General features: G+C 33.9%; 1 protein-coding gene across 1 annotated transcript in view; it reads right to left on the bottom strand.

Moving 5' to 3' along the window:
* The window catches only part of LOC110108353 (separase), a 30,086-nt gene extending 7,220 nt beyond the window's left edge, over positions 1–22,866 (bottom strand). Inside the window, exons 1-18 of the mRNA XM_020838966.2 lie at positions 22,561–22,866; positions 21,532–22,266; positions 21,252–21,429; positions 21,039–21,146; positions 18,964–19,098; positions 4,445–4,741; positions 4,249–4,368; positions 3,937–4,158; positions 3,721–3,831; positions 3,453–3,599; positions 3,000–3,371; positions 2,810–2,899; positions 2,305–2,550; positions 2,110–2,233; positions 1,129–2,013; positions 777–1,023; positions 576–678; positions 236–430 (exon numbers count right to left, since the gene is read on the bottom strand). Of these exons, the coding sequence (XP_020694625.1) occupies positions 236–430; positions 576–678; positions 777–1,023; positions 1,129–2,013; positions 2,110–2,233; positions 2,305–2,550; positions 2,810–2,899; positions 3,000–3,371; positions 3,453–3,599; positions 3,721–3,831; positions 3,937–4,158; positions 4,249–4,368; positions 4,445–4,741; positions 18,964–19,098; positions 21,039–21,146; positions 21,252–21,429; positions 21,532–22,256 (4,305 nt within the window). The 5' untranslated portion in view covers positions 22,257–22,266; positions 22,561–22,866. The remainder of the gene's footprint in view (positions 1–235; positions 431–575; positions 679–776; positions 1,024–1,128; positions 2,014–2,109; positions 2,234–2,304; positions 2,551–2,809; positions 2,900–2,999; positions 3,372–3,452; positions 3,600–3,720; positions 3,832–3,936; positions 4,159–4,248; positions 4,369–4,444; positions 4,742–18,963; positions 19,099–21,038; positions 21,147–21,251; positions 21,430–21,531; positions 22,267–22,560) is intronic.
* Between the last annotated feature and the right edge of the window lie 2,447 nt (positions 22,867–25,313).

Here is a 25,313-nt window from a genome sequence, read left to right as displayed (position 1 = left end):
TCGCAATCTAAACAAACTAGATTTGTCTCCTACATATGACTTAAACTGAAACAGAATGAATCAGAAGAATAAGAAAATATAAAATGTAATAAATTATATATACATCTACCAATCATCTTCTATTAGAAACAAGCATAACTTGATAAATGTCCAAAATAAGCAAACATTTGATTAAATGGCAAGTTGGTGATTTAGGATTTCCAATGGAAAAATGAGCCCATTGTTAATTACACACCTTACCGGCCTTGAAGCTGCATGCCTTATCTCTAACAAAAGAGAGATATTGATAGTTCACAACGGAACCAATAGAAGCTTGATGAAAAAATGCAGCCCAATGGCTTAAGGAAAGTGACTCCTTCGAGCAAAGAGGCGGAGGAATGGAACCGTCTACTGTTGATAGTAAAATCAGTGATGCAATGAGTCGAGATACCTGTGCTAGATGAAATGAATTCAATGTTATTCATTCAAAAATGCAAAAAAAAAAAACAGACAACCCTATGGAGAGATATAGGACTTGGCTGAGAAAAAGATTATTTTTCCAAAATTAACAATGATATCACTATAGTTCCAATAACCTTTTGAAAAAGTGTAGGCATCTCTCGGCAGAGTATGAAGGCTCTTAATAACCATGAAATGATGTCTTGCATCTGAACCTTGGAGAGCGAACAACATTTGGTGCTGGAAAACAGAAGTTCTGAAAAATAAGCTTCCTAAATAACAAAGGCACAATTACCTGATATGTAGCAAACAGAACATGAAGCAACTTGAATAATCACCTCATGTGCTCTGGATTAATATCCTTCAAAAAGACCCAACTCATAGTGTACAGTAAAGCAGCACGTTCAACAGAAAAAAGATCCCCAATATTGTTGTCCCCCATTAATTTGAATAAACTTAAATCATAATAATGTGAATTAGTATCAAAGCAAGGCTTTCCATCAAACAGCACAGAGATGCATTGCCAAAATACACCATGTACTTCATGTGGTTCCTGCTTTTCACCAGGTACCTCCAAAGATTTTGCTAAAAATGGTAAGAGGATAACAAACAACTAGAACAGTTAGAAAAATATGCGCTAGAATAAACAGCCTATTTTGCCAATGCATTTTCAGGAGAAAAGTTCATTACCCATTTTCACTAAAAGCTTTGATAAAAGACGCCTTTGCTGACATTGCCATTTAAAATATATGATATTCTGCATGGTTCCCTCTTTTATCACCTTGAGGCAAAGGCATCTCAAACATTCCATTCTTCGGCAAACACCTCCATCGCAGCAACCAAAATCAAATGAACAAGTACCATTCTCTTTAATTTGTGAGGTTCTGCAACTAAATATGTCAGCATCAAAAGCACGATAAGGAACACTGCTATAAATTTCATTTTGTGCAGAGATAATCTGTTTGTTATGGAAAGACCGATTCCTTGAACTTCTCCTAGGCTTCAATTCAGTATCATGACTGATTGTCTTTGAAAGTTGCTTTGATCCATTTCTAGAATTTTTCTTGATTGTCGTTTGAACATTTGATTCCCCACATTCTGCGCAAAGTGGCAGTGCAGTTTCTCTGGCTGAACTCAGTTGCTCAATATTATGAGCATCAAAACGGCATTCTAAAAAAGAACAAATGTTACAAGAAGGTAACTTTTTGTTATTCTCCGATGGATATGATTTACTATTGTTTATGACCCTATGTTTGGTGCCTTCAAGGTGGCATGTGCTAAAGGATTCACCAATACTCTCTTGTTTCCAGGGAGCAATAAGAGAGCTTTCCACCATATCCTTGCACAGTTTTCTAAAAGCTGCTCTATAGAGATCAAGAGCATGAGACTGGACATGGGAACCTTTATTCGAGCGTTTCATAGATAAATCTCCAAATAGCATATCAATTGTAACTTCAAGAGTTAACTTGCAATGCTTGCACGAAATCATGGTGTCATTTTCCTGTAAAAGCTTTCTAGCAATGTTTAATTCATCTTCTGCTAAATCCCAGAACAGCTTCTTACGGTATACTTGACCTGAAGAATGAGAACAGAAAATTTTTGTGGTCAAAACAATCAAGGTTTCTTTGGATTTCAAACAAGGAAATAAAGTGGAGAATGCCTAGCAAATACCTAGAGCACAATTGAAAGCAATCTGAAAATTTGGCAAATACTGTAAAATGGAAAATCTTTTTCCTGTAAGGAAAAGTATTTCTGCCTGAAGCCCATCTCCTGTTGCTTCATGAAAAATCCCAACCTGAATAACAAAACATGAAATCTATACAGATATTTTCAATGATAATTAAAAATTGCTAATGAGTAACAGACCTGCAAAATACTTTCAAGATAGCTATTCAGAATGATCCAAGGACCAAGAGTGCATCTTTCTAGGTTAATGGTGTCTCGCCAAACCTCATTGATAGCTGATCCAAGCAGCTCAAGACAAAGATGGTCCAGTTCAACATTAGTTGTTGAAGATTCTGCATGCTCTACGGGTTTCTTGTTGGACACATTAAACTTTTTTCGTAAGACTTTATATCGTAGATTTAGAGCTTCTTTAGCATATGAAAGTCCCTACTACACAAATTATTTTACTGTTAGAGATGACAAATTTGACCAAGTTATTTTTAGAAAAAATGTACATTATGAAACAATTGAGAACAATCATGCTACAGCTTGGAGTGGCAATACATAATTAATAAGTGCTAGGAAAAATTCATTAGATGTCAATAGTGGTGAATGCGGGCAGATGGAGATTGGAATGTAACCTAATTTAACTAAAAATTATCTTGTTCCAAAAGTATTGCAAATTTTGTTTGTAAAGATTGCTTACCTCAAATACTCTTCCACTTGCCAAAAGCCTTTCAGCCAAATCGTAATATATCTGTCCAGCAAAAAAGTACATTTCATTCTTTGCGGGAACCTGAAACCAAAAGAACATCAAAGATTACAAGGAAAGGTCTACAAGTTATTCAGAAGGATAAAGGACATCATAGGCTTTTATGTTTAGCTAAGGAACTAACATTTAAGAGAAGGGATGATGCAACCATCTTAACGTCCTCTACAGTAAGTTTACAGCTACAAAGTCCTTCAATTTTTTGAAAGTTTTCTTCATTCAAAATAGAATCAGGAAGCAAAAAGCTTTGGAGAAACATTAATAAAGAGTATGAAGAACTCTTCAAAGATTTTGTCCAGAAAGCCATAGAGTTGAGATTGTTATCAGGAAGCTGTGAAATCCTTGAAAGCAAATCTGGGTGAATTGGAGAAGTACATAAAGAATGGCCAAGCCTTCTGCCAGTCCATAGCATAGCCAAGCATTCCTCCACTGAGAAATTTTCAAACTTGCAAAAGATGTCGATTAGCTTATGCATATCAAAGTGAAACTTTAAGAAGCCCTGCATGATAATAAAAATAATTAGACGACAAAACCAAACAGAAGGCTCTGCAGAAAATTTGCTTTGTTTGAACATTCAGACCTTCAAAGACAGCAGATCAATAGTGTGGCACAATATGGATATTGTACTTTTTACACTTGGTTTAAGGTACCCGCTCAAAGTATGATAAGCCTCGACGTCAAGTTTAGACAGTAAATTAATTGCACATTGTATATCACACTGAATTAACTGAAAGAATTACAACATTAATCAAATTCATAAAGTAAACATCAATGTTATAACATAGAATTAAGCATATCAACCCGTTTCAAATTGAAGATGATCTCAATTTTTTTTTTAAAAATGCTACCTCCCAGTCCTGTTTAGTCTCTTGAGCAAATTGTGCTCGCAGGAAGTATGCAGAGGCCAACTGATGGCATCCTAGAGTCTTTGCTTCAGACGAATCGTAAGGTACATTCTCCTATCACGTAAAAGTTGCACTTTAAACGTTCAGCTCCAATTAAAACACAAAAAATAGGCATGGTACGCTAACATGAGCATAAAAATAAGAACGGGAGAAAAGCACCAGAAGAGAAATAGCTTCACTGAGACAGTCAAAGCAGCTGCTTAAATTGTCTATCCCACGAGTTCTAAGAACTAAACCCTTCCTTACAAGAACCCTTGCTCTCTGCAGGTTGAACTCTCTAGCAATAAATACATCCATCAAGAGACTATCAATAACTTTAATCTCCATTTTATGACAAAGTGAAGGGTTCCATGCTTCTAGTTGATCGTATGCTAGAAGTTCCTGTGAATCCAGTATATTATTAGAGAGTGTAGAATATTCACCTAAGAAGTGAAAATCTCATGTCATTACAAGAGTTCTGTGAGACCATACCTGCTCAAGAATCTCCCCCAGAATATTCTTTGGCCATGTTGGACAATCGCAAAGCAATAATGAATAAAGAAATGGAGCACCATCCACTTCATTGACATCACTAAATTCTTTACACAGCATCTGAAGTTGAAAACCATTGGGCAAGCTAGATCAATCTGATTGATATAAAAAACCAACTATGAATGTTAAGGAATACCTTTACCCACTGTTTCACCAAGGGAAAAAAGAGGGACAAATTTGGGAATGAGGCTTCCACAGAAGAGAGTTCAAACATATTTTTAATTATAACTTCACGAACATTGGCGGCACCAAGCTTGCGCAAAACATCTATTATTCTGGCACATTTAATGAATGCATCCCTAATGACATTTTTTATCAAATCTCTGGATGCACCATACTCTAGAATGCATTTAGAATTTAACAAATTTGGCTGGCATAGGAGCTTGACGTGCTTCCATATTGATTTGCAGCACAGTTCCAATATGTTTGAGGCCTAAGAAACAAATATTACTATGAAACAGCAAGATAATAGAAGCCTTGTCTTTCACTAGTTAGAAAACAGTAACGTTTATAATGCAGAAAATAAAGGGTCAAATAGATAGTGAAAATAAAATTTTCATGGAAAGCAATCAATAAAAAATGCTCTTTTAATTGTCTAAATATTGACAACCACTTATATTCTGAATTTCAGATAGAGCAAAGCTTTTATGATTGCTTTAAGTGTTTAGAGGTGGCATAAAATTGGTTTTAAAAATTAATTCAGTAGAAACCAAGTTTCTAACCGTGCAAACAATAGTGGAGGGAGGCGGGGTCCCGCAGGGCACGTGCCCCTCCGCTAAACAAAAAATAAATCATATATGCCCGCTCACGGTTCGGCGTTCTGGGCAGTTCAACATTCGCTTTCCATAATACTTCTGTCTCAGAAGCTCTAGCGCGGCACAGAAGATCTCGTCTCATCCCTTCTTCCTTCGGTTTCCACCAGTGCGTCCAGCCAGCAGTGAGAGCTTTCAAATTTCGCGCACGAGGGTCTTGAAACGGTGAGTCGGCCGGCAGCTCGTACCCGTGCATTTGTTCCCTTCTTCCTTCTTCGATCCGGCAGTGAGCAGTCCGTCCTTGAAGCCCTGAAGGTAAGATCCAGCATTTGGATTTCCTATTCTGTTTTCAATTTTTAAGTCTCTGTTTTTTGCCTTGAGTTGTATGTATAGGTTATAAAAAAAATTTGTTTGCTAATTTACATTGCTCGTGCTCAGCCACAATTTGTATTCGCTAGCCACCATTGTTGTGCAATCCCCAGTCACACAAACAAAAAATGCCTCTAAAGCAACAGTAGGGTTCTTTCTTTTGTTTGCTCTTGAAGAAAGCCAAGATAACTAAAGTGCTTTTTATCTTTTCAAGTATTTAGGACTGCGAGGAATCATCATGCATTCCTGCACCCTAGCTCTTGCTATGAGTTCACTCATCGCTGACAACTGGTTTGCAAGTTTTTCTTTTAGGTACTGGAGAAAATTTTATTACAATTCTTAACTTCTTACAAAATAATTAGGATGAGAAATATAAGACATCAATTACTTTGCATATCATCATTATGTTGGACAATTTATTCATCAAAATATTTAGCAGAAATGTTTTTTTTAATTAAGTTAAGGATTTTGAATTTTTTTTTTAATGGCATAATTGTCTTCATACTTCAAATGAGTTCTACAAGTTTTAGGTAGTTTGACTTTACACAAATATTATGGAAAAATATTTTAAGAATGCAACACAGTCTTGTGTATCAACACCAATAGATGATTCACGAAATAATGATGATGAACAAAATAAAAAAAGAAATAGAACAAATGGTCAATCATCGAAAAGCAAGGAACATATCTAGAGAAACTTCAATCAGATCTTGGATTGCGTATACCTATTTCTGAATTTAGTTTTAAAATTTGTGATCAAATTCGAAGATCATATTTGCAAAAAGGACCTTGTCAGTCCCGCAATCATGACTTCCCTAAAAGTAAATTTGGGATCAAAAATAGATGTTTCAATCCGAGATGGTTTGATAAATGCTCCAATTGGTTAGAGTATAGTATTCAGAAAGATAAAGTATATTGTTTGTATTGCTATCTTTTTGGGGTAGAAGAAAGAGGAAAAGAAGACGATAAGGCATTTTGCATAAATAGATTCTTGAATTGAAAAAAACTTGATGTATTTGATCTTCATATAGGAAAACCTAATAGTGCTCATAATAATACAAGGTTAAATTATGAGGATTTAATGATACAAAATCAACATATTAACTTTGTCTTGCAGATGCAGTATGACCGAGTTACAAATGCATATCGTGACCGCCTAAATTATTTTGATGATTGTGTGAAACTCCTTCTAAGACAATGATTAGCTTTTCAAGGGAATAATGAGAGTTTCAACTCAAAAAATCAAGAAACTTTTCCTGAACTACTGCAATTTTTAGCAAAGCATAATGAATATTTAAATAAAATTGTACTAAAGAATGCTCCTGAGAATCTGAAATTAACTACCTCTGATATTCATAAAGATATTAGCCAAGCCTTTTCTATTGCAATTGCATACTACTTACAAGAAGAAATTGGTCATATTTTCTTCTATATTCTCGTTAATGAAGCTCGCAATATATCTGGGAAAGAACAAATAGATGTTGTTATACGATATGTGAATCAAAAAGGCCTAATTATTGAACGTGTTTTTGGATATTGTGCATCTTCCAAAAACATCAGCTAGAAATCTCAAAGAAGTTGAGCAAGTCCTCTCAAAATATTGTTTGTCGCGCTCAAAAATTTGTGGTCAAGGGTATGATGGAGCAAACAATATGAGAGGAAAATTTAATGTGCTAAAAAGCACTTTTTCTAAATGACAATAAATCTGAACATTATATTCACTACTTCTTACACCAGTTTCAGTTAGCCTTAATAGCAGTTGCGAAAAATCATGTTCAGATTGCATTGTTGTTTACTATAATTTCAAACGTGATGAATATTGTTAGTATCTCGTGCAAACGTCGTGATCAACTTAGAGGTAAACAACGTGAGATGACGTTAAGTGCATTACAGAACGGTGAGGTTTTCACTAGACCAGGATTAAATCAGGAAATATATTTAAGGCGTACTGGTGATACAAGATGGGGTTCTCATTATGAGTAACTGATTAGATTAATTACAATGTTTTCCTCAATTATGAATGTGCTTGAAATAGTTTTGGATGATGGCATCAGCTCAAAATAGAGAGGAGAGGCAATTGCATTATTAGATTCCATATAATCTTTTGACTTCTCTTTATGTCTACACTTAATGAAGACATACTAAAAATCACTGTTGAACTATCAAAAGCTTTGCAAAGAAAAGCTCAAGATATTATGAATGTCAAGTTTTTAGTTCAAATATAAAAATTAGATTACAAGACATGAAAGATAACAAGTGAGATGACTTCATTAAAAAGGTGACTTCATTTTGTGTTGAACAGAAAATCATCACTCCAAATCTAAATGACAAGTGGGTTGCCCATGGACGACCACGACGTGGACTTCAAGAAATGACAAATCTATATCATTACCGAGTTGATATAAGCTACACAGTACTTGATATGCAACTTCAAGAGTTGAATAATCGATCCACAGAAACTAATGTTGAATTACTTTTGTGAATTGTTTGTTTCAATCCATCAAATTTGATCTATGCATTCAACAAAGTGAAGTTAATTATAATGGAAAACTTATATCCAAACGATTTCATTACTTCAAATTTGTAATTATTGACAACCAGCTGGAAACTTATATTATGGATATGCAGTTTGATATTCAATTTCTTTGTTAAAAGATATAAGAAGTATTGTTGAGAAAATGGTTCAAAGCAGAAAAGAAATGTTATATCCCCTTGTTTTTAGGCTATTAAAACTGGTATTAATACTACTCGTTGCAATAGCAGGAGTTGAAAGAGCATTTTCTGCAATGGCTATCATAAAAAATTGACTACGCAATCGAATTAGAGATCAATGGATGAACTATAATTTAAACGCTTATAGTAAAAAAGAAATTATAGATTGTATTGACAATAATAATGTTATTATTCAATTTTTAAAAAAATATGAAGAATAGTGATGCGGACATCCAACCGTCCATGGCTATCCGAGGAGCTGAAAATCAAAGGATGTATCGTCCCACGTTATCTTATATTTTAGTTGTAATTTTTAATGGTTGGAGTTTTGTTGGAAACTCTAAAATAAAACATTTTCATTCTAGGATGGTGACAAAACCATGAGAACGATTAGGCCAAAGTGAACAATATCTTGATGGATAAGAATATGGATTATTACAAATTATATTAGAGCACTAACCCAATTATAAAATGATAGCTATGTGTCATACAAGATTAAAAAGCTACAACATGAGATCCATCTCTAGAATTTATATGCGACAAAGTACTGCATGGTGGAAGCTATATCTTGGATCTATAGAGGCAACCTCTCAAGCCTTATATGTCTAATGGATGACTTTGGGATGTACAATATCTCTGATAAGGGCAGTAGTTACTTAAATATGGGGAGATCATAAAACCCCTTATCTAGAGAGAACTTGAACTCTTAAATATTGATATGCATTTTGATGTAATATTGATATTTTATTAAGAACCCTAAAGTTAAGCTTGCTCATGTTAGAACACTTCCATGATGAGTGGAATCCTAAAAAATTGAACCAGCCAAAGCAAGTAATATCTTAATAACAGGAGTTTGATTTGTCATAGGAATTACGAATAGACCATGCAACAAGTCTTTATCCCACTACGTTAGGTCGACTAGTTGAATCTTTTTTTTTTCCATTTTGTCCTATTAAGAGTCAAATTCTAATTTAAATCTAATTAAAAAAATGTCATTTTTAATACTTTCTAACCAAGACTTTTTAGGTCAACATCTACCTTTCTTAATACAAGTCGGATATAATACATTTATTGTTCTTATCGAAAGGCCAATCTTTTATGAGCAAAAACCATCTAAGGCAACTCTCTAGTCTTATCTACCATTAGAGCTACTCTAATATTTTTATTTATATACTCATTTCTCATTCTATCTCTAAGTATAAAGTCACTTATCCACTTGAGCATCCTCATTTCTGTAACAAGTAAGTTAATCTTATGCATCTCTTTTAATGGATAACATTCTGCGACATAAAGCATTACAGGTCTCACTGCCATTTTATAAATTTTTCTCTTAACTTTGTGGGGTTCTTATATATCAGCAGCATGCCTGATACATTCCTTCACTTCAACTATTCAACTTAAATTCTACTAATAATATCCTCATCTATTTCATGATTGTCCAACAAGTTTTACGCTGGCTGTCAAGTACCTAACACAAACCTCTCCTTTTCTCATCCAGGGCTTGGAACCCATCAATGACATTATTAGTAACAGACTATACAATCGAAGATAAATTGCCCTTATCACCTCCAATATTCTTTCCCTTAATATGTGCCCTAGTGTAGTCGAATACTCTAATCGTGATAACATTCAACTGTTCAAGACAACATATACACTTTTGAAGGCATTAAAGGTTTTAGCGTCTCTTAAGAATCTATATCTGATGCAGTAAGAACACCAAAAAAATAACTCTCCTAAAATATGTTACATTTAATTTACGATGTTTTAGAGTTTAGAATTATGTAATGCAAATCATATATAAGATGCACAAAGAACTTAACCAATATCAACCCTAGTTATTCACCAATTATTAATTAGGCAAAACTTCGTCACTTTTTAATGCAAAATGGTGATGATGCAATATAAGAGAATACATAAAAATATTACCTACAATAACATAAAAATCACCCAAATTTGAAATTCGTAACAAATCTAAAGAATGAATAACAACCGGTAAGTGATCAAGACTTACACCGCAAAATGGAAAACCAAGTTATAACAATGATAGGAAGTGGATGTAATTTTAGCAAAACCAGAGAACAACATAGGAAATTTAGGATGAACACCCAACAACTCATTTTATTGAAATAACTAAAAAGAAAAACACAATATACAATTGGATCTTCAATTGAAGAGGAAAATCTAGCTCTCCCAAATCCTCCCTACATAATGAATATTAACTCCTATAGGCTTTCCCTAAATAATTCCCTCTCATATTTGAAATTCAAATTAGATTTTTTTTCCTGATTAATTCTCTACCAATTATAATTAAAACTTTCCTAAACAATTGCCTCTCTCTCTTATCACCTGCCGCTAACCCTAGTGGGGCCATCAGCTCAGCTGCTAGTCCATCAAAACACTCCTAACAATATCTCAACCATGCACACAAAACATAATAACAAAGTATATAGATTAAAAAAAAAACAAAGATAGAAGTCGCCAAAGAAGAACTTCACTCAAATAAAAGGCAAAACTTCACCCAAAAATTATCGTCAACACCTACAACACAGTCAAGGAATTCATATATAATGATACAAAAGTTTTGAGTGAATTCAGAAATTTATTGAGTTTGAATTGCATTTTACATACTTATGGATCTACTACTAAAAATCAAAACTAGACCACAATTGGCCATCTCCCATACCTCAAGTTTAGTAGCAATACATCCCTTAAAAATAAGTGAAGAGAAAAAATCCTTTAATTCTTAGTAAAAAAAATAGGATGGGTAGTGCACATTATTAAACATGCAAATTATATGGGTTTCCTTTCATAATTCAGAATTAAAAAATATATATATAATATGCAAAATATATAAAAATTTAAATAATTACAAAAAACAAAATAATAAAAAACATATATTAAAAATTGTAAGAAGTGTTGAGATTATAAAAATTCTTATCTAATCAATCATAATCTTGATGCAAAGAACACTTTTAAAAGCTATTCAACATAATCAAATTAGTGCTTGATTTAACTCAGGTTTGGCAAATAGGAGAACAAGGGTAAAATAACATCAGCCATATGACTCATCGCACTAAGTTTGCGTGAAAAGCCTAGCATTGGCAAATTTAAGGCAACCCGACTAGCATCTCTCTCGTGCGTGCATCCATAGGCCATATGCAAGGAATTTAGTTTGACAAGATAGCCCTCCCTCGTGAGTGCATCCAAAGGCTATACACTAGGAATTTAGTTTGACAAAGCCTCATTATAGTTGGTAGTCGATGGACTTTCCAGTTGGCCCCTGACCTTGCTTAACCACGAACAAAACATTGGTGACTCCAATAGTGTCAGTGTGAATTCATTAAAGCATAATTGATCTTGAAAGTTTTGGATTTCTCAAATATAATACGCCTCTAATACTAAATTTTGCAAGTCGTTCATCTCAAAATAGGCCTCTTCGCACTGAGTTTATTTAAAAGGTAATGAAGCTTTTCAAAATTATTCATATCAATATGATCATCAAAACTTTGATCCATCATCACAAATGCACTCAAATATCATCATCTATGATGATGTATACTAAGATCATCAATCTAATACATCACCAATGAAAGTCAGCTAGCCACTTTAGCTACCCCAACTCTAGGCAGACCAATTTGATTAACCTGAAGGCAACACCATTCAATTATAACCACATTATGAGATGGTGGGATCTCCACCATTCATTTTTTTTATAATTACGAAGAGCACTTGAAATAAGCACTACAATATCCATTATGACAATTATAAAGACAATCAAATCACTTAATTTCTGAGAGAAAAAATATTGAAAACACCGAATCCTCCAAACTTCACATTCACCATCATCATTATAAACAAATACCATCATCTTCGACGAAAGTCCCATCGACAACTGCGCACACACCCTCTTAGGCATCACAACCATCATATTTGACCCAATCATTACCACCATCACCAACATTAACTATAGCTCAACATCATAAACACTAACATGCTCACAATAACTTAAATAATTTTTGTTTCAAGACATTGAATTAACATCTATTCTAACTAGCCAAAGAAGAGAGACAGCTTATACTTTATTTAAAAAAAATGAAAGTTATTAACATAGATATGACACAACAAGATTTCTTTACATAAAAATATATTGCCATTTTGTCACTTTTAATTGCCTGTGAAAACAAAAAAACTAAGGGGTTGTTTGGTTGCTTGAAAAAGAAATGAAATGCAAAAAGAATGCAGTGTAAAATAAAATCCAATGTAAAAGGAATGCTTTTGAGTTGTTCTATACTTTTAGTTGTTTTGATGAATGTAAAGGATTAAGGGTGACATTCCTTTTTTTGTTTGGTTAGAAGTAAAATGATCGCAATGTAAAGTGAATAGTGGCAACTAGAGGCGGCAGTAGTGGCCGAAGGTGACGGTGGAGGTGGTCAGCAGTGATGGCAATGCCGCCGCCGAAGGGCCGAGGGGCGGTGGCTACTAGCTGCTACGAAGGGGAGGTAGTGGGCAGCTGTGGCTGCCGGAGGGCGAAGGTGGCCAGCAAAGGATGACAATGCCCTTGAGTTTGCGGTATATTTGAAAATGGCCGAAATATGAGGAATTCCATCCAACCAAACACTGCATTTGCTTTACTTTACCTTGAATTTATTTTTCATCCAACCAAACACCCAAATTATCAAAACCCCTATATTTGAATTACTCTACACCCTAAATGCAGCAAACAAAATAGCCCTTAAAGCAAACAAAATCAATCATCATTCTCCTAACTCAATTTCTTGCATGCAACAAGAAGATTGGATAACGCTTCAAAATAATTAATAGAATATCAATTTTATTTTAAGTTATTTTATTTTAATTTTAAATAATAAATTTGACATCATTACCATTTATAATATAGGTTAAACACTGCAAAAAAAATAATAAATTATGTTGATTCAATATAAGTGAAATAAAAAATACAAAACTTATTTTAACCAAAATCCATTATTAATGTTAAAATAAGAACATAAAAGAGCATTGATTATAAAATATAATGGCGCATGCTATTTTTTAAAGTCAAATAAAAAATTTCATACCTTCAAAAGATTAAAATTTGAAGTTGTTTTGAATAATTCCTCCGGAATTCCATTATATAGTTATAATAAAAGAATTTCCAAACCAAGCACCTAGTTAATGATGTCCCTAGTCATGGAAATGCTTAAAAGAGTAAAATAAATAGCACAATAACAACTGGCCTTGATCCTAATCATTTTCCTACACCTTTATTTTCCTTAAATCCCAAATAATAGCATTAATTCAGTAACATTTGATTTAACATGTTAAGAATACCTAATTATATTGAGAATGTATTAGTTTAATCACTAAAAATGAGCTAATCAAACCATATACAATTATTTAAAAAAGATAAAAGAGGTCTAGTTTGTTGCACCAGTTTATGCGTGGGTTAAGAGATACTAAAATATATGTTATGTTTATTAGTGAAGCAACAAATTGTGAACCATGTGTATAAACTGAAATGAGGGAATTATTTAGGTAATGACTGCATGCAACCTCTTAGCAAAGTTCATGAAGGCTAATCAAATGGTTACATGCATGAGGATAAGAATTTATAGATGCAACCATCTTGCATATCTTATACACAACACAAGTGATGAGAAAATGCATGATGTTATTATTGTTGATAGTTAGGATAACAATTTAAGTGTATTATTTAAATCATCTAGTGGTGTAATTGGGTGTATTGGATCTGAGAATAGATTTTTCTTTAGCCCTAGTGACATGTACACGTGACATCTAGGATGGTCGATTGTTTCTTCTTTATTATCACATCGATAAAAGCTATAATCAAATTGCATAAATCTTAAGCTTGTTATACACAATCATTTTATGTATTTATTTTCTATATTCATTAAATTTGGTAGAAATCCTTGATAAAGGGTTGTTTTTGTTGTATTAAATTTGGATTCGCATAGCAAAATAATTTGTTCTACAAAAATTAAAAAATCAAGCCATTATCCCACTACATAGGGTCGGCTACAAGAAACCATTTTCTCCATTGTGTCATGTTAAAAGTCAAATTCTCATTTAAATTTAATAAAAAGATCATTTCTAATATTTTCTAACAAAAAGTGTTTTTAGGTCTACCTCTATATTTCTTAACGTAGGCCAAATCCAAAGAATCTACTCTCCTAACTGGGTCATCGAAAGACCGACGTTTTGTGTCCAAATCATCCAAGGTAACTCTCATTAATCTTATCTACCACCAAAGTTACTCCAACCTTTTCACGTAATACTTGTTTCGCATTTTATATCTAAGAGGAAAGCCACTCATCCACCTGAGCATCCTCATCTCGCAATACTTAACTTAATTTTATGCTTCACTTTTAATGGCCAACACTCTGCACCATAAAGCATTGCAGGTCTCACCACCATCTTATAGAATTTTCCCTTAAACTTGTCGGGCACTTTTCTAACACGCAACAAGCCCAATGCATTCCTCCACTTCAACCATCCAACTTCAATTCTACTAATAATATCCCCATTTATTTCACCATCTCTTTGGACAATAGATCCAAGATATCTAAAATATGTACTCTTGTTAATGACTTAATCACCCAAAGTCACAATGCCCGCACTAGATCTATAACAGCTAAAATTACACTCCATGCATTCAGCTTTAGATTACTCAAACGAAAACCATTAGACTCTAAGGCGCTTTACTTGCATGTACTATTTTTCATTATTTTGTTCTGTTTAATTTTGTCATCCTTTACCTCTCGTTCAAGCTTGTTGAGCCATTATAGCCTCTTTGTACATGAAAGGTAGGATGTCAATGAATAGTTTGTTGAATGCTAGGATGCTCTTCCTTTTTCTTTTCTTTATTTCCTTCTACTTTTTCTATTTCGTTCTTATTTTCAACTATTAGCATAAGTTGGGTTACATCAGAAATGGCTAACAAACCTAGCAAAAAGAAATTGCACCTTTTTTTCCTGAAAAAGCACCATAATTACATCTACACTGCTTCTACTCAATTAAACATTTTTGAAATTACACAAATGGATGTGAAAATAGGGAAGAATGTTATTAAATGCCTCCATACAACAACAACAACATCAAGCCTTTGTCCCACTACGTGGGGTCGGCTACAAGAATCCTTTTTTACTATTGTGTCATATTAAAAGTCAAATTCTAATTTAAATCTAATAAAGAAATATAATTTCTAATATTTTCTAACCAAGTCTTTTTATGTCTACCTCTACTTTTCTTAACATAAGTCAAATCTAATACCTCAACTTTCCTAACAGGGTCATTGGAAGGCCTCCATTTAATGTGGTCAAACCATTGAAGACGACTCTCTCTAACCTTATCTTCCACTGGAGCTACTCCAACCTTTTCACGTATATGCTCATTTTGTATCCTATCTCTAAGGGTAAAGCCACTCATCCACCTAAGCATCCTCATCTCTGCAACACTTAACTTAGTATTATGCTTCTCTTTTAATGAACAACATTCAGCACCATAAACATAGCAGGTCTCACCACCATCTTCTAGAATTTTCCCTTAAGTTTGAGGGGGACTTTTCTATCGCACAACAAGCCCGAAGCATTCCTCCACTTCAACCATCCAACTTGAATTCTGCTGATACTATCCCCATCTATTTCACCATCACTCTTAACAATAGATCCAAGATATCTCAAAAGTCTACTCTTATTAATGACTTGATCGTCCAAAGTCATGATCCCCCCTCACTAGGTCTATTGCTACTAAAATTACACTCCATATAATCAGTTCTAGATCTACTCAAGCGAAAACCTTTAGACTTTAAGGTTGACCTCCAAAATTCAAGTTTACCTTCAACTCCCTCTCTAGTCTTATCGACAAGAAGAATATAATCAGCAAAAAACATACACCAAGGTACATCCTCTTGCAAATGTCTAATGAAAGCATCCATGACTAAAGCAAAAAGATATGGACTTAAAGTTGATCCTTGATGTAATCCAACCGAAATAGGAAAATATTTAGTCAAACCGCCTTGTGTTTGAACACAAGCAATAGCACCTGCAAAAATATCTTTAATGATTTGAATATAAGCGCTATTAACTCCTTTCTTTTCAAGAACTCTCCATAGCACTTCTCTTAGAACATTATCATATGCTTTCTCTTAATCAATAAATATCATATGTAGATCCTCCATATTCTCTCAATATTTCTCCATCAAACCTCTCAATAAATGTATGTCTTCCATAGTAGACCTCCCGGCATGAATCCAAATTGATTTTGAGAAACATTAGTATCTTGCCGCAACCTACGCTCCATAACTTGCTCCCACAGTTTTAAAGTATGACACATTAACTTAATTCCTCTATAATTCGCACACTCCCGTGCAACACCTTATTCTTAAAAATATGAATTAACACACTCAATCTCCACTTATCTGGCATCTTTTTAGTTTTCAAAGCAGTATTAAAAGTTTAGTAAGCCAAGAAATTCCTTCCTAAGCATTTCCAAATCTCTATGGGAATATCATCAGGTCCAACAGCTTTTCCACACTTCATTTTCTTTAGAGCCTCTCTGACTTCGGTTTTACTAATACGCCGATAAAAATAAAAATCTTTATTTTCATATAGGATGCTAAAGTCACTAAAGTCAATCGTATTTTCACAAATCTTCATTAAAAAGTTTAGCAAAATATCTCATCCACATTTGTTGAATATCATCTTTTAAGAAAAGTATTTTTTTATCTTCATCCTTAATACACTTCACTTGAACTAAATCCTTACTACTCCTATCTCTTTGTTTGGCTAACTTATACATATATCTTTCTCCTTCCTTACTATATAATATATTATATAAATCATTAAAAGATAAGCTCTTTGCATCGCAAATAGCTTTCTTAAATTCCTTACGAGACTCTTTATAGCTTTCCCAATTATTCAATTTTTACATTTAAACCAATTTTTATAGCAAATCTTCTTTTTTTTCTTTTATTGCACATTTGAATTCCACGACCAACTATTTTTACTATTATGAGTTTTTCCCTTCGAAACTCCAAGCACATCTTTTGCAATAATCTTAATATTAAATGCCTCCATGATGCATGAAAATCACTAATTAAGCTTTTCATATTTTCTTATAAAGGATGCTCAACACTGTAGTGTTTAAACCCAAAAATTGTGTTAAGACAGGTGAGATTTATAACAGCTATAAGAAAGCATAAAAGAAATCAAGCGATTTTATTATAGCGTTCAAGGTCACATGATATTGTATCTACTAATGAAATTCAACTAACTATAATGTTTAGGCGCAATGTCATGATAATTAGTTAACTTTATTAAAGTTCTCAAGGAAGCAACGCTTAAGAGCTGATCAATTTCTTAAAAGGAGGCAAATTGGACCCCAATGTATTATGCTTATAATTTTATCATTCTTTTCACTAACTCAATTAAACTTCATTCGAGTGTAAAATATAGACAGGAGAGTAAGAGAAGAGAGTGCATTAATCATGTAGATTTAGTCAGGTAACCCATAGACCAACTACTTATAGGGTATTAAACAGGCATGGGAATAGAAAATTGGTAAGTGAGAACTGAGAACATGGTCAGCCATTTTTTTTGGAGAATAATATGGAGAACTAGAGATGTAAATTGTAGCAAAGCAAACCCACAGTTGAATCAACCCAATCCCAAACCACTGAAGCCCCAATCCCATCGCACTCCCAGATATAAAGTAGATAACTTTACCCTATTTAATTACTGCATAATTTTTTTAATGATTCCTTGTGTTATTCCCAGGCACAATACCTTCATTCAATACAATAAATCTAGTTCAAACAGATCTTGTTTTATTATGAAACTAACATTGGTCATATTGATAATAGAATATTTGTTAGACATTTGTTTATTATAAATATAAAATGTATATACTTTGTTACATGAAAATAAAGATTTTGGCTAGTCAAGGCGATATGTCCAAAAAGTGATAACTGCTTTATAAATCATTGAATTTTCATGGGTTACTACAATATTCCCAATTTAGAGTATCCTAATAAAACGCACTATAAATGTACATACAAAAATAAAAGAATTATGGTAGATGATTTATGAATCATTTTTGGATATATATGATTAGTCTTATATAATTGCACATAGGTACGTTAACATAGAAATGCATTGATTATTATTTTTCATACAAATTATCATGAACAATGCCACATTGAAAATTAAATCAATTGACACTTCTAGTCATTCAAGATATGCATGCAGATTGTCACTACAAGAGCAAACCTTTCAACATTAATTATTCCATTTGGTACTTCAGTTTATATTATAGTTTTTACTTTGACTTCTATTAGGTTTTGAGTGACTGCTACTTATACAGTTGTTTCTTTCATTTTCCTTCCATTATTTCTTTTTTTTTTAGCATTGTCAAATACTAAAAAGGCTTGATGTTGTTGTTGTTGTTGTATTGTCAAATACTGTGAAGGTTGTTAATGCATCTAAACGTTATTTATTTTCATATATTTATTTTTATATATTTCTGCCTACAATTATATATATGAATCATTCCCTCTTGAATACAAAACAACTTTTATTGATCTTTACTTCTAACGTTTATCTTATGAGTTGGAATTTATTTCTTCGGCATGTCCAATGTTGATAGGATGCATCAATTTCTGAACTGAGGTGTGACACAAATACTAGGATCTGGCAAGAGAGGGTACAATAAAAAGGAAAAGGAAACGAGGAAAATGTTGAACCACAAGGAAAGCGATAATACTTTATTAAATGCACCTTCCAGCAGTAGCCGCAATTGCAATACACACCTGCTGCAAATAATCTGCTACTTCAAGTGACAGTTCTGAACCACCTTTAAATGAATCCTTCCTATTTAAATACAATCCCTCAGCACAATTTGATACAAAACCAAGCATGGCATCCACATATTTTACTAAATCAACCTGCCAAAATCATTTGTAAGAATAAAATTTTAGAGAATCTCCCACAATGGAAAAGATAAGATGCAAAGTGATGATATATGAATTCTGTAAATTATAAAAGAAACAGTACCACAAAATAACATGATTGTAATTAATTCAAGCTAGTCAAAATCAAGAGAATTTCAGTGACCAGTATCATGTCATACCAAGCTCCCGTTGACATTTTTAACTGCAGAGCTGAACAACACAACAGGTCTTCTAATTACAGGAGCGGGTGCTAGTAGCCTGAACCCGTAAGAGCACAAATGCCACAAACATATGAAAGAACAGTTGCATAAAAAAATCATGATGCAGCCAAATGCTAAACTACAATTGCAAAAAAGTTACATTACCAAAGTAACAAAACAAAAATGCAATTCATATATTTTCCTCATAATGGAAATCAGTTTCCATTGTAACTAACAATGAATATTTTCTAAATGTAACTCATTGTCATTACATCAAATTTATTGAAGAAAATTTCAATACATCCTTTAACCAACCAAAAACAAATGAATTGTAAACAAGCATGGCGGCACCATATTAAAAAAAAAATATTCAAAATATTGATCTTCTAGAAGACAGATTCATAAGTTGCTTAGTTTCGCACCACACACAGGTGCTACTGCTATCAAATTCTTGAGGAGCTCTAGAGACTCAAAAGAATAGTGACTAGTATGAAAAGTCAGAATCAGAGTCAATGGCAGGAGCATCCTGCAGATACTGCTTCATGCACAAAAATAAATGAAGTGGTTTCAAGGTCATTGCATGTGTGCATGTGTGTCGTGTGCAATGGAATGAAAGCAAGTTGTTTTCTGCATCATGAAAACTGAAATTATATTAAATATTAATGACATTACAAGTACAATTGTTCCACTGCGCAAACTCAAATAAACATGGATTCTTTGTTTAAAAAAATCACCATTTAACATTAATATTAAAGTCAATCCCAATTTACTTAATCTCAAAGATTTATTTGTTAAAAACATTATATGGGAAAGATTTAAAAAAAATATCTACTGCAACTAGTGGACTTAATCACATGAGACTATCACTTCCCATCTAATCCAAACAGATTTCGACTCATCAATCTGCATCATGATTAACCCAACTAAATAAAAAATCTTCATTTCTAAAAAACAGCCAGTATAGGCAGCTTACATGGTAATGGTCAGATTAGAGAATTTAGCATACATTGATGCAACCAAAAGGAAAATGCTCCTTTAAATTGCAGACAGAACAGGAGCAGTATTTCACCAAAATTGCCTAGAATGATTATTGCTTCTCTTTTAGTCGACTATTTCATTCTATTATACCTACTGCGTCCTTGCCATATTGAGATAGTAGGTTGGCGAGTGCTTTTAGGAAATAACAACAAAACTATGTCACCCCAAGTTGAAAAGTCTATAGTCAATTATATTTTTCTGTTTATAAATGTGTTGATATTCAACTTTTATGTACACGACAGCATTAGTAAAATGAGAAATCCTCTTTGTAAATCAATGAAGTACAACTAAACTCAGTGTGAAATAAATGAATGTACATCATAGACTCCAGAAAATGAATTAACTGCAGTTAAATATGATTTATTATGTTTCTGTTCCTCGTGATGGTGCTTCACGTTGACTTGAATAAGAGACAAATTTGAAGGTTAAAAGCAAACTCTTAGATATTACTCCTCAAGCAGTATAAAGTTCCATGATGATTACTTCGTTTCCAGTAACAAACAATATCAAACATTACTGAATAAATTGGACATACTTCCTAGACAAAATAATCTAGATAAATTGTAGATCTCATAGAAAAAATAATAGTTTCAGCATATCAACAAGACCTAAAAAAATGGAAGTGAGATAAAAGCATCTCAAGAACAACAGATAAGGATCAAAAAGTGCTCTTTGCTTGAGATCTTCAAAACATACCCTGTTCCCACAAAAGCTACCTTCCAAGCTCATTATTAGCACATCAACAACCAGCGAGGGCTTTCTGTCCCATTTCACATCCATTGCAGAACAAATTCGATGAGCCATCTATATTTGAACCCCAAGGTCAGCCCATATCTAAACATTAATTTGGCATTCTAGTGATATTAAAAAATGCAGTTTGCAACTAAAAAAAAAGTAAATTTGACGCACAATTGGGAAGCGATCCACCGATGGTGACTCAATACACTCCTTCAGCGTCTTTAGACAGAAGGAATATACAATATCATCGTCAAATGACTTGCTCTCCCCGACCAGGAAGAGAGCGCACCTATAGAGACCCTCCACAAGGATGTTGTGGCGTGATGCCATAGCCTTTGGCTCCATGATACTGAATCAACGAAAAAATAACATATTAAAAGAGAAGCAATAATCATAGAGAGGAACGCAAATCAATCGACAAGCTTGGTAAAAGAAAATCATGTCGACCTACCAAACCCATGGTTGGAGTTGCTCTGCTAGCGCCAATATCCTCTTGAAGGCACCCACATCCCTTGACTGGCTCTTAAAAGGGCAGTATGTGAGAACTATTACCACTTCAGAGACTAGACAGGCAAGCTGAGGATCTGCCCCTGCTGAACCAACAACACTTGGATCCGGCAGGAAGAACATGGTTGACTTCAGAAGGGACGGAGGAGTACCCAGCAACTTACGAAGGTTCTCCAGGAGAGAAAAACCCTCTTCTTCAGCATCACTGTACTTGTTCCAAATTTCCAAGCGACGGACTAGCTGACCCCATTGAAGATGAACCGAGTATGGCTGACCGGTGAGGCAGGGAGCGATACAGAGAAGGCAATGGATGGTGAGCCGGTAGATACCAAGTAGCTCGATAGCTTTTTCGTTCTGCATTACATCATCGTCCACCGCTCCATTGCAGGGACTTCTCTTGAGAAGGTCTGAAAGTAGCTTTAGGGCATTGCAGAGAAATTGATGGAACTGCCGGGCTATAGGACGGATCTTCTCTTTAGTAGGCAATTCCTTCGGTTTCCTTTTCCTCCGGGTCTTTTTACTTACGGCGCTAGGATTATAATCGTCGAGGAAAATAAAGTCCTCAAACGGTCTAAAAAAGGAGGCGAAACGAAGGTAAAGACCTCCGACATCTCGCGATGCTACGAGGCTCTCGAGCAAACTGGCAGCGTCAGCCTGGCCGGTGTTCATCTCTTATCTCCTGAGAGAAGCGAGGGGCAAAAGAGGAAGAAGCAGCACCAATGGATTATTTTGCGGAACAACCCTACATCGAATGTGGGGAATACTGGAATAGAAACCCTAAGGGGCTGTTTGGTATCGGATTTACAGAGGGATTTAAGTGGGATTTACGCTAAATCCAGCCAAACGGTTTTTGTGCGCGCGTTAAATCCCGGATTTAAGGATTTACGGGCATAAATCCGGGATATACTAAATCCCTCGGTTCGGCGGATTTACGGGATTTGGCGGAAGAAACGAGCGAAAGGGAGAAAGTTACCTTCACAGCCAGCGAGCTCCCGTTGTTGCTTCCGATCAAAATTTGGTAGCTTCCGATCTGACGGGAAGGGAAAGTCGACGAAGGAGCCTTGTCGAACAGCCACGAAGGAGCCGAAGAAGCGACGCGTGCAATCTCTACACCTCCTGCGAAGCAACGAAGCCGAGCAAGCACTGGCGAAAAGAGGCAAACCCTAGACGCCGCTTCTTATCACTGATTAACTTAATTAACTTAAAGAGCAAAACCACCAAAAAGCAGCAGGCAGAGCTCGCGAACGGTAGAAGGAGCGAGGGAGAGACGGAGAGAGGAAGAGATATCTTAACTCTCTAATTACATTAGTTCGCACGCTTATTGAATTTCAAGCAAGTAAGCAAAATGGCGGGAAAGTTAGGTCTCTATTGACAGCATTAGATTTTCTATTTTTAATTTTTAATATATTTTCAGTCATAATTTTAAAATTATTTCCTCAAAAATATTTTTTTAATATAAATTTTGAAAAAAAAATAAATGTATATATTTTAAACATATTAATTTGTATTTGTTATTTTTCTTATCATGAAAGAGTCGAAAAGATATTACAAACAAAATCTAAAAATCATACATAACATTTGCTTGTATGTGGATGAGAGATATTTATTAGAAATGAATAGTTATAAAATTTAAAATATAAGAATTATTTTATATGATGTAAATTAAATACATTAAAATAAATTTTTTGTTGGGTTCCAAATTAGGTGCAAACATGCCCGATTTCCATTCATATAATAAAAAATTGCAATTAGAAGATTAAAAAAATATTAAAAAATTATAAATCATGAATACAAATACCTAAGCTATAAAGTTATAAATAAATATACAACCTACTTGGGACCAGCCCAAGCAACAAGAAAAAACAAAATTGTCTCCAATAGAGAATAATTTTACAATGATATGCAGACTAAAATCCAGTCTCCAATAAAGCCTTTGAGAATGAATCCATAAGACAACAACATTCATGTATCCAAGCTCCAATATAGTCATCAAGGAATGAACAGCAAATACATTCATCCAGCCATTTTAGAACCAAAATTAGCATTGACTATAACTTGTATCAAATCAGAAAAGACATCAGCAAATAGGTATTCAAGTTCACCATCCAGCTAATTCCTCCAACCAGCATGTTGAAGAACTGAGCAAGCCTCCAAAGAACCACAGAAGGAGTTCAAAAAACTCTAGCAAATATCCAATTTCAATATCTGAATTGCAGGCAGATTAAGAAGAACAACTAAAACACTAAAGTAGTAACTAAACCAAAAAAAATTAAAAAAACACTGAAATAAAAAAAACTAAAAGAAACCCCCTCAATCAAGTCAGGAAGGTTAAAATTCCATCTGAAGCCTTAGAGTAAAGAATAGAAAAACCCTAAATTTCAAGAACCAACCAACCAAAGCCAAAGCTAGTTTCCAATCCAACAACTTTAAGGGGAAAAAATCTCATTAAGAGCATCCTAAGAAAAACCGATTGTCAAATCAGCCATCCAAGGATCCAATATTTAAATAATAATCAACTCATCATAATCCAAAAAAAAACTCAATAAAAGAACTCTGCAAATGAAAGAAAAAAAACCACCACAACAACATGAACCACTTGAAAAACATAACAACGAATTAAAACAACACAGAAGACCAAGAGATAGCACCAACTAAACCTAAAAGTTAAACAATATTCCATAGTCATTCATCTTATTTTTGAACACCTACTTGGTTCTTGCAATACTTTGTTCTTTATGTCTACTAATTATATCTCCAACATCATTCCTAACGAAGATGTTTAACTTTTCTTGCATAGTTATATTTGGCTTCTATAAACTCAATCTCGGCTTGAGTAGAAAATATTGTATTGCATCTCATCTATTATGTTAATAAGATGTTGTCTGAAATAGTGGGAATCTACAATTGACTGGTAAAATAGCATTGACATTAGTCTATTTAGCCAAAAAATTATACACATACTTTCAAGCTCATATAATCGGCATATATACAAAGCTCTCATTAAAAAATATCCTTTAAATGCCTAAAGCATATGATAAATTAATCAACTATTCAGTGGAACTAGGAGAATTTGATATACATTACTTGTATAGGTTTGACATCAAATCTTAAGTACTTGTAGACTTTATGGTTAAGTGTATCATCCCCACTACTAATGAATCACCAACTACTTTTATTTCACCCTTGTACTAAATATTATATATCGATGGATATTTTAGAATGTTTGGTGTTGAAGCTAGAATTTTATTAATCTTCCTACAATAAGTTACCTTTTAGTGTAGGCTCTGACTGAAGTTCCCTATAATGAATAACGATGTTGAATATAAAACCCTCATTATTGGATTAAGGCTGGTTGTAAACTATGACGTACAAAACTTGGTGGTTCACATTGATTCACAATTTGTTGTCTCCCGGGTGCAAGCAGAGTTTGATACCCATAACACATATTTGGCCAAATATTATAACATGTAAAGTCACTCTTGGCACTCATAAAAAGCATTAAATCATCAATATCCTCCACGAGCAGAATGCACTTGAAGATGCCCTCTCTAAGTTTGCTACATTAATAATCGAGGATCTTTTCAAGAGAAACTATGTTGAGGAGATCCAATTTCCAAGTATCCAAGGTCTATTAGAATTTATTGATAAGCCAAGAGAAGCTTCCTGGATTGTTCCCATCTTATCCTTCTTACAAGATGGTGCAATGCCTGAAGATCTAATAGTTGC

Source organism: Dendrobium catenatum, unplaced genomic scaffold, assembly GCF_001605985.2.
Source record: "Dendrobium catenatum unplaced genomic scaffold, ASM160598v2 fragScaff_scaffold_134, whole genome shotgun sequence".
In the NCBI taxonomy this organism is placed as follows: domain Eukaryota; kingdom Viridiplantae; phylum Streptophyta; class Magnoliopsida; order Asparagales; family Orchidaceae; genus Dendrobium; species Dendrobium catenatum.
The sequence above is the reverse complement of the archived record's forward strand: the minus strand, read 5'-3'. Positions and strand labels throughout refer to the sequence as shown.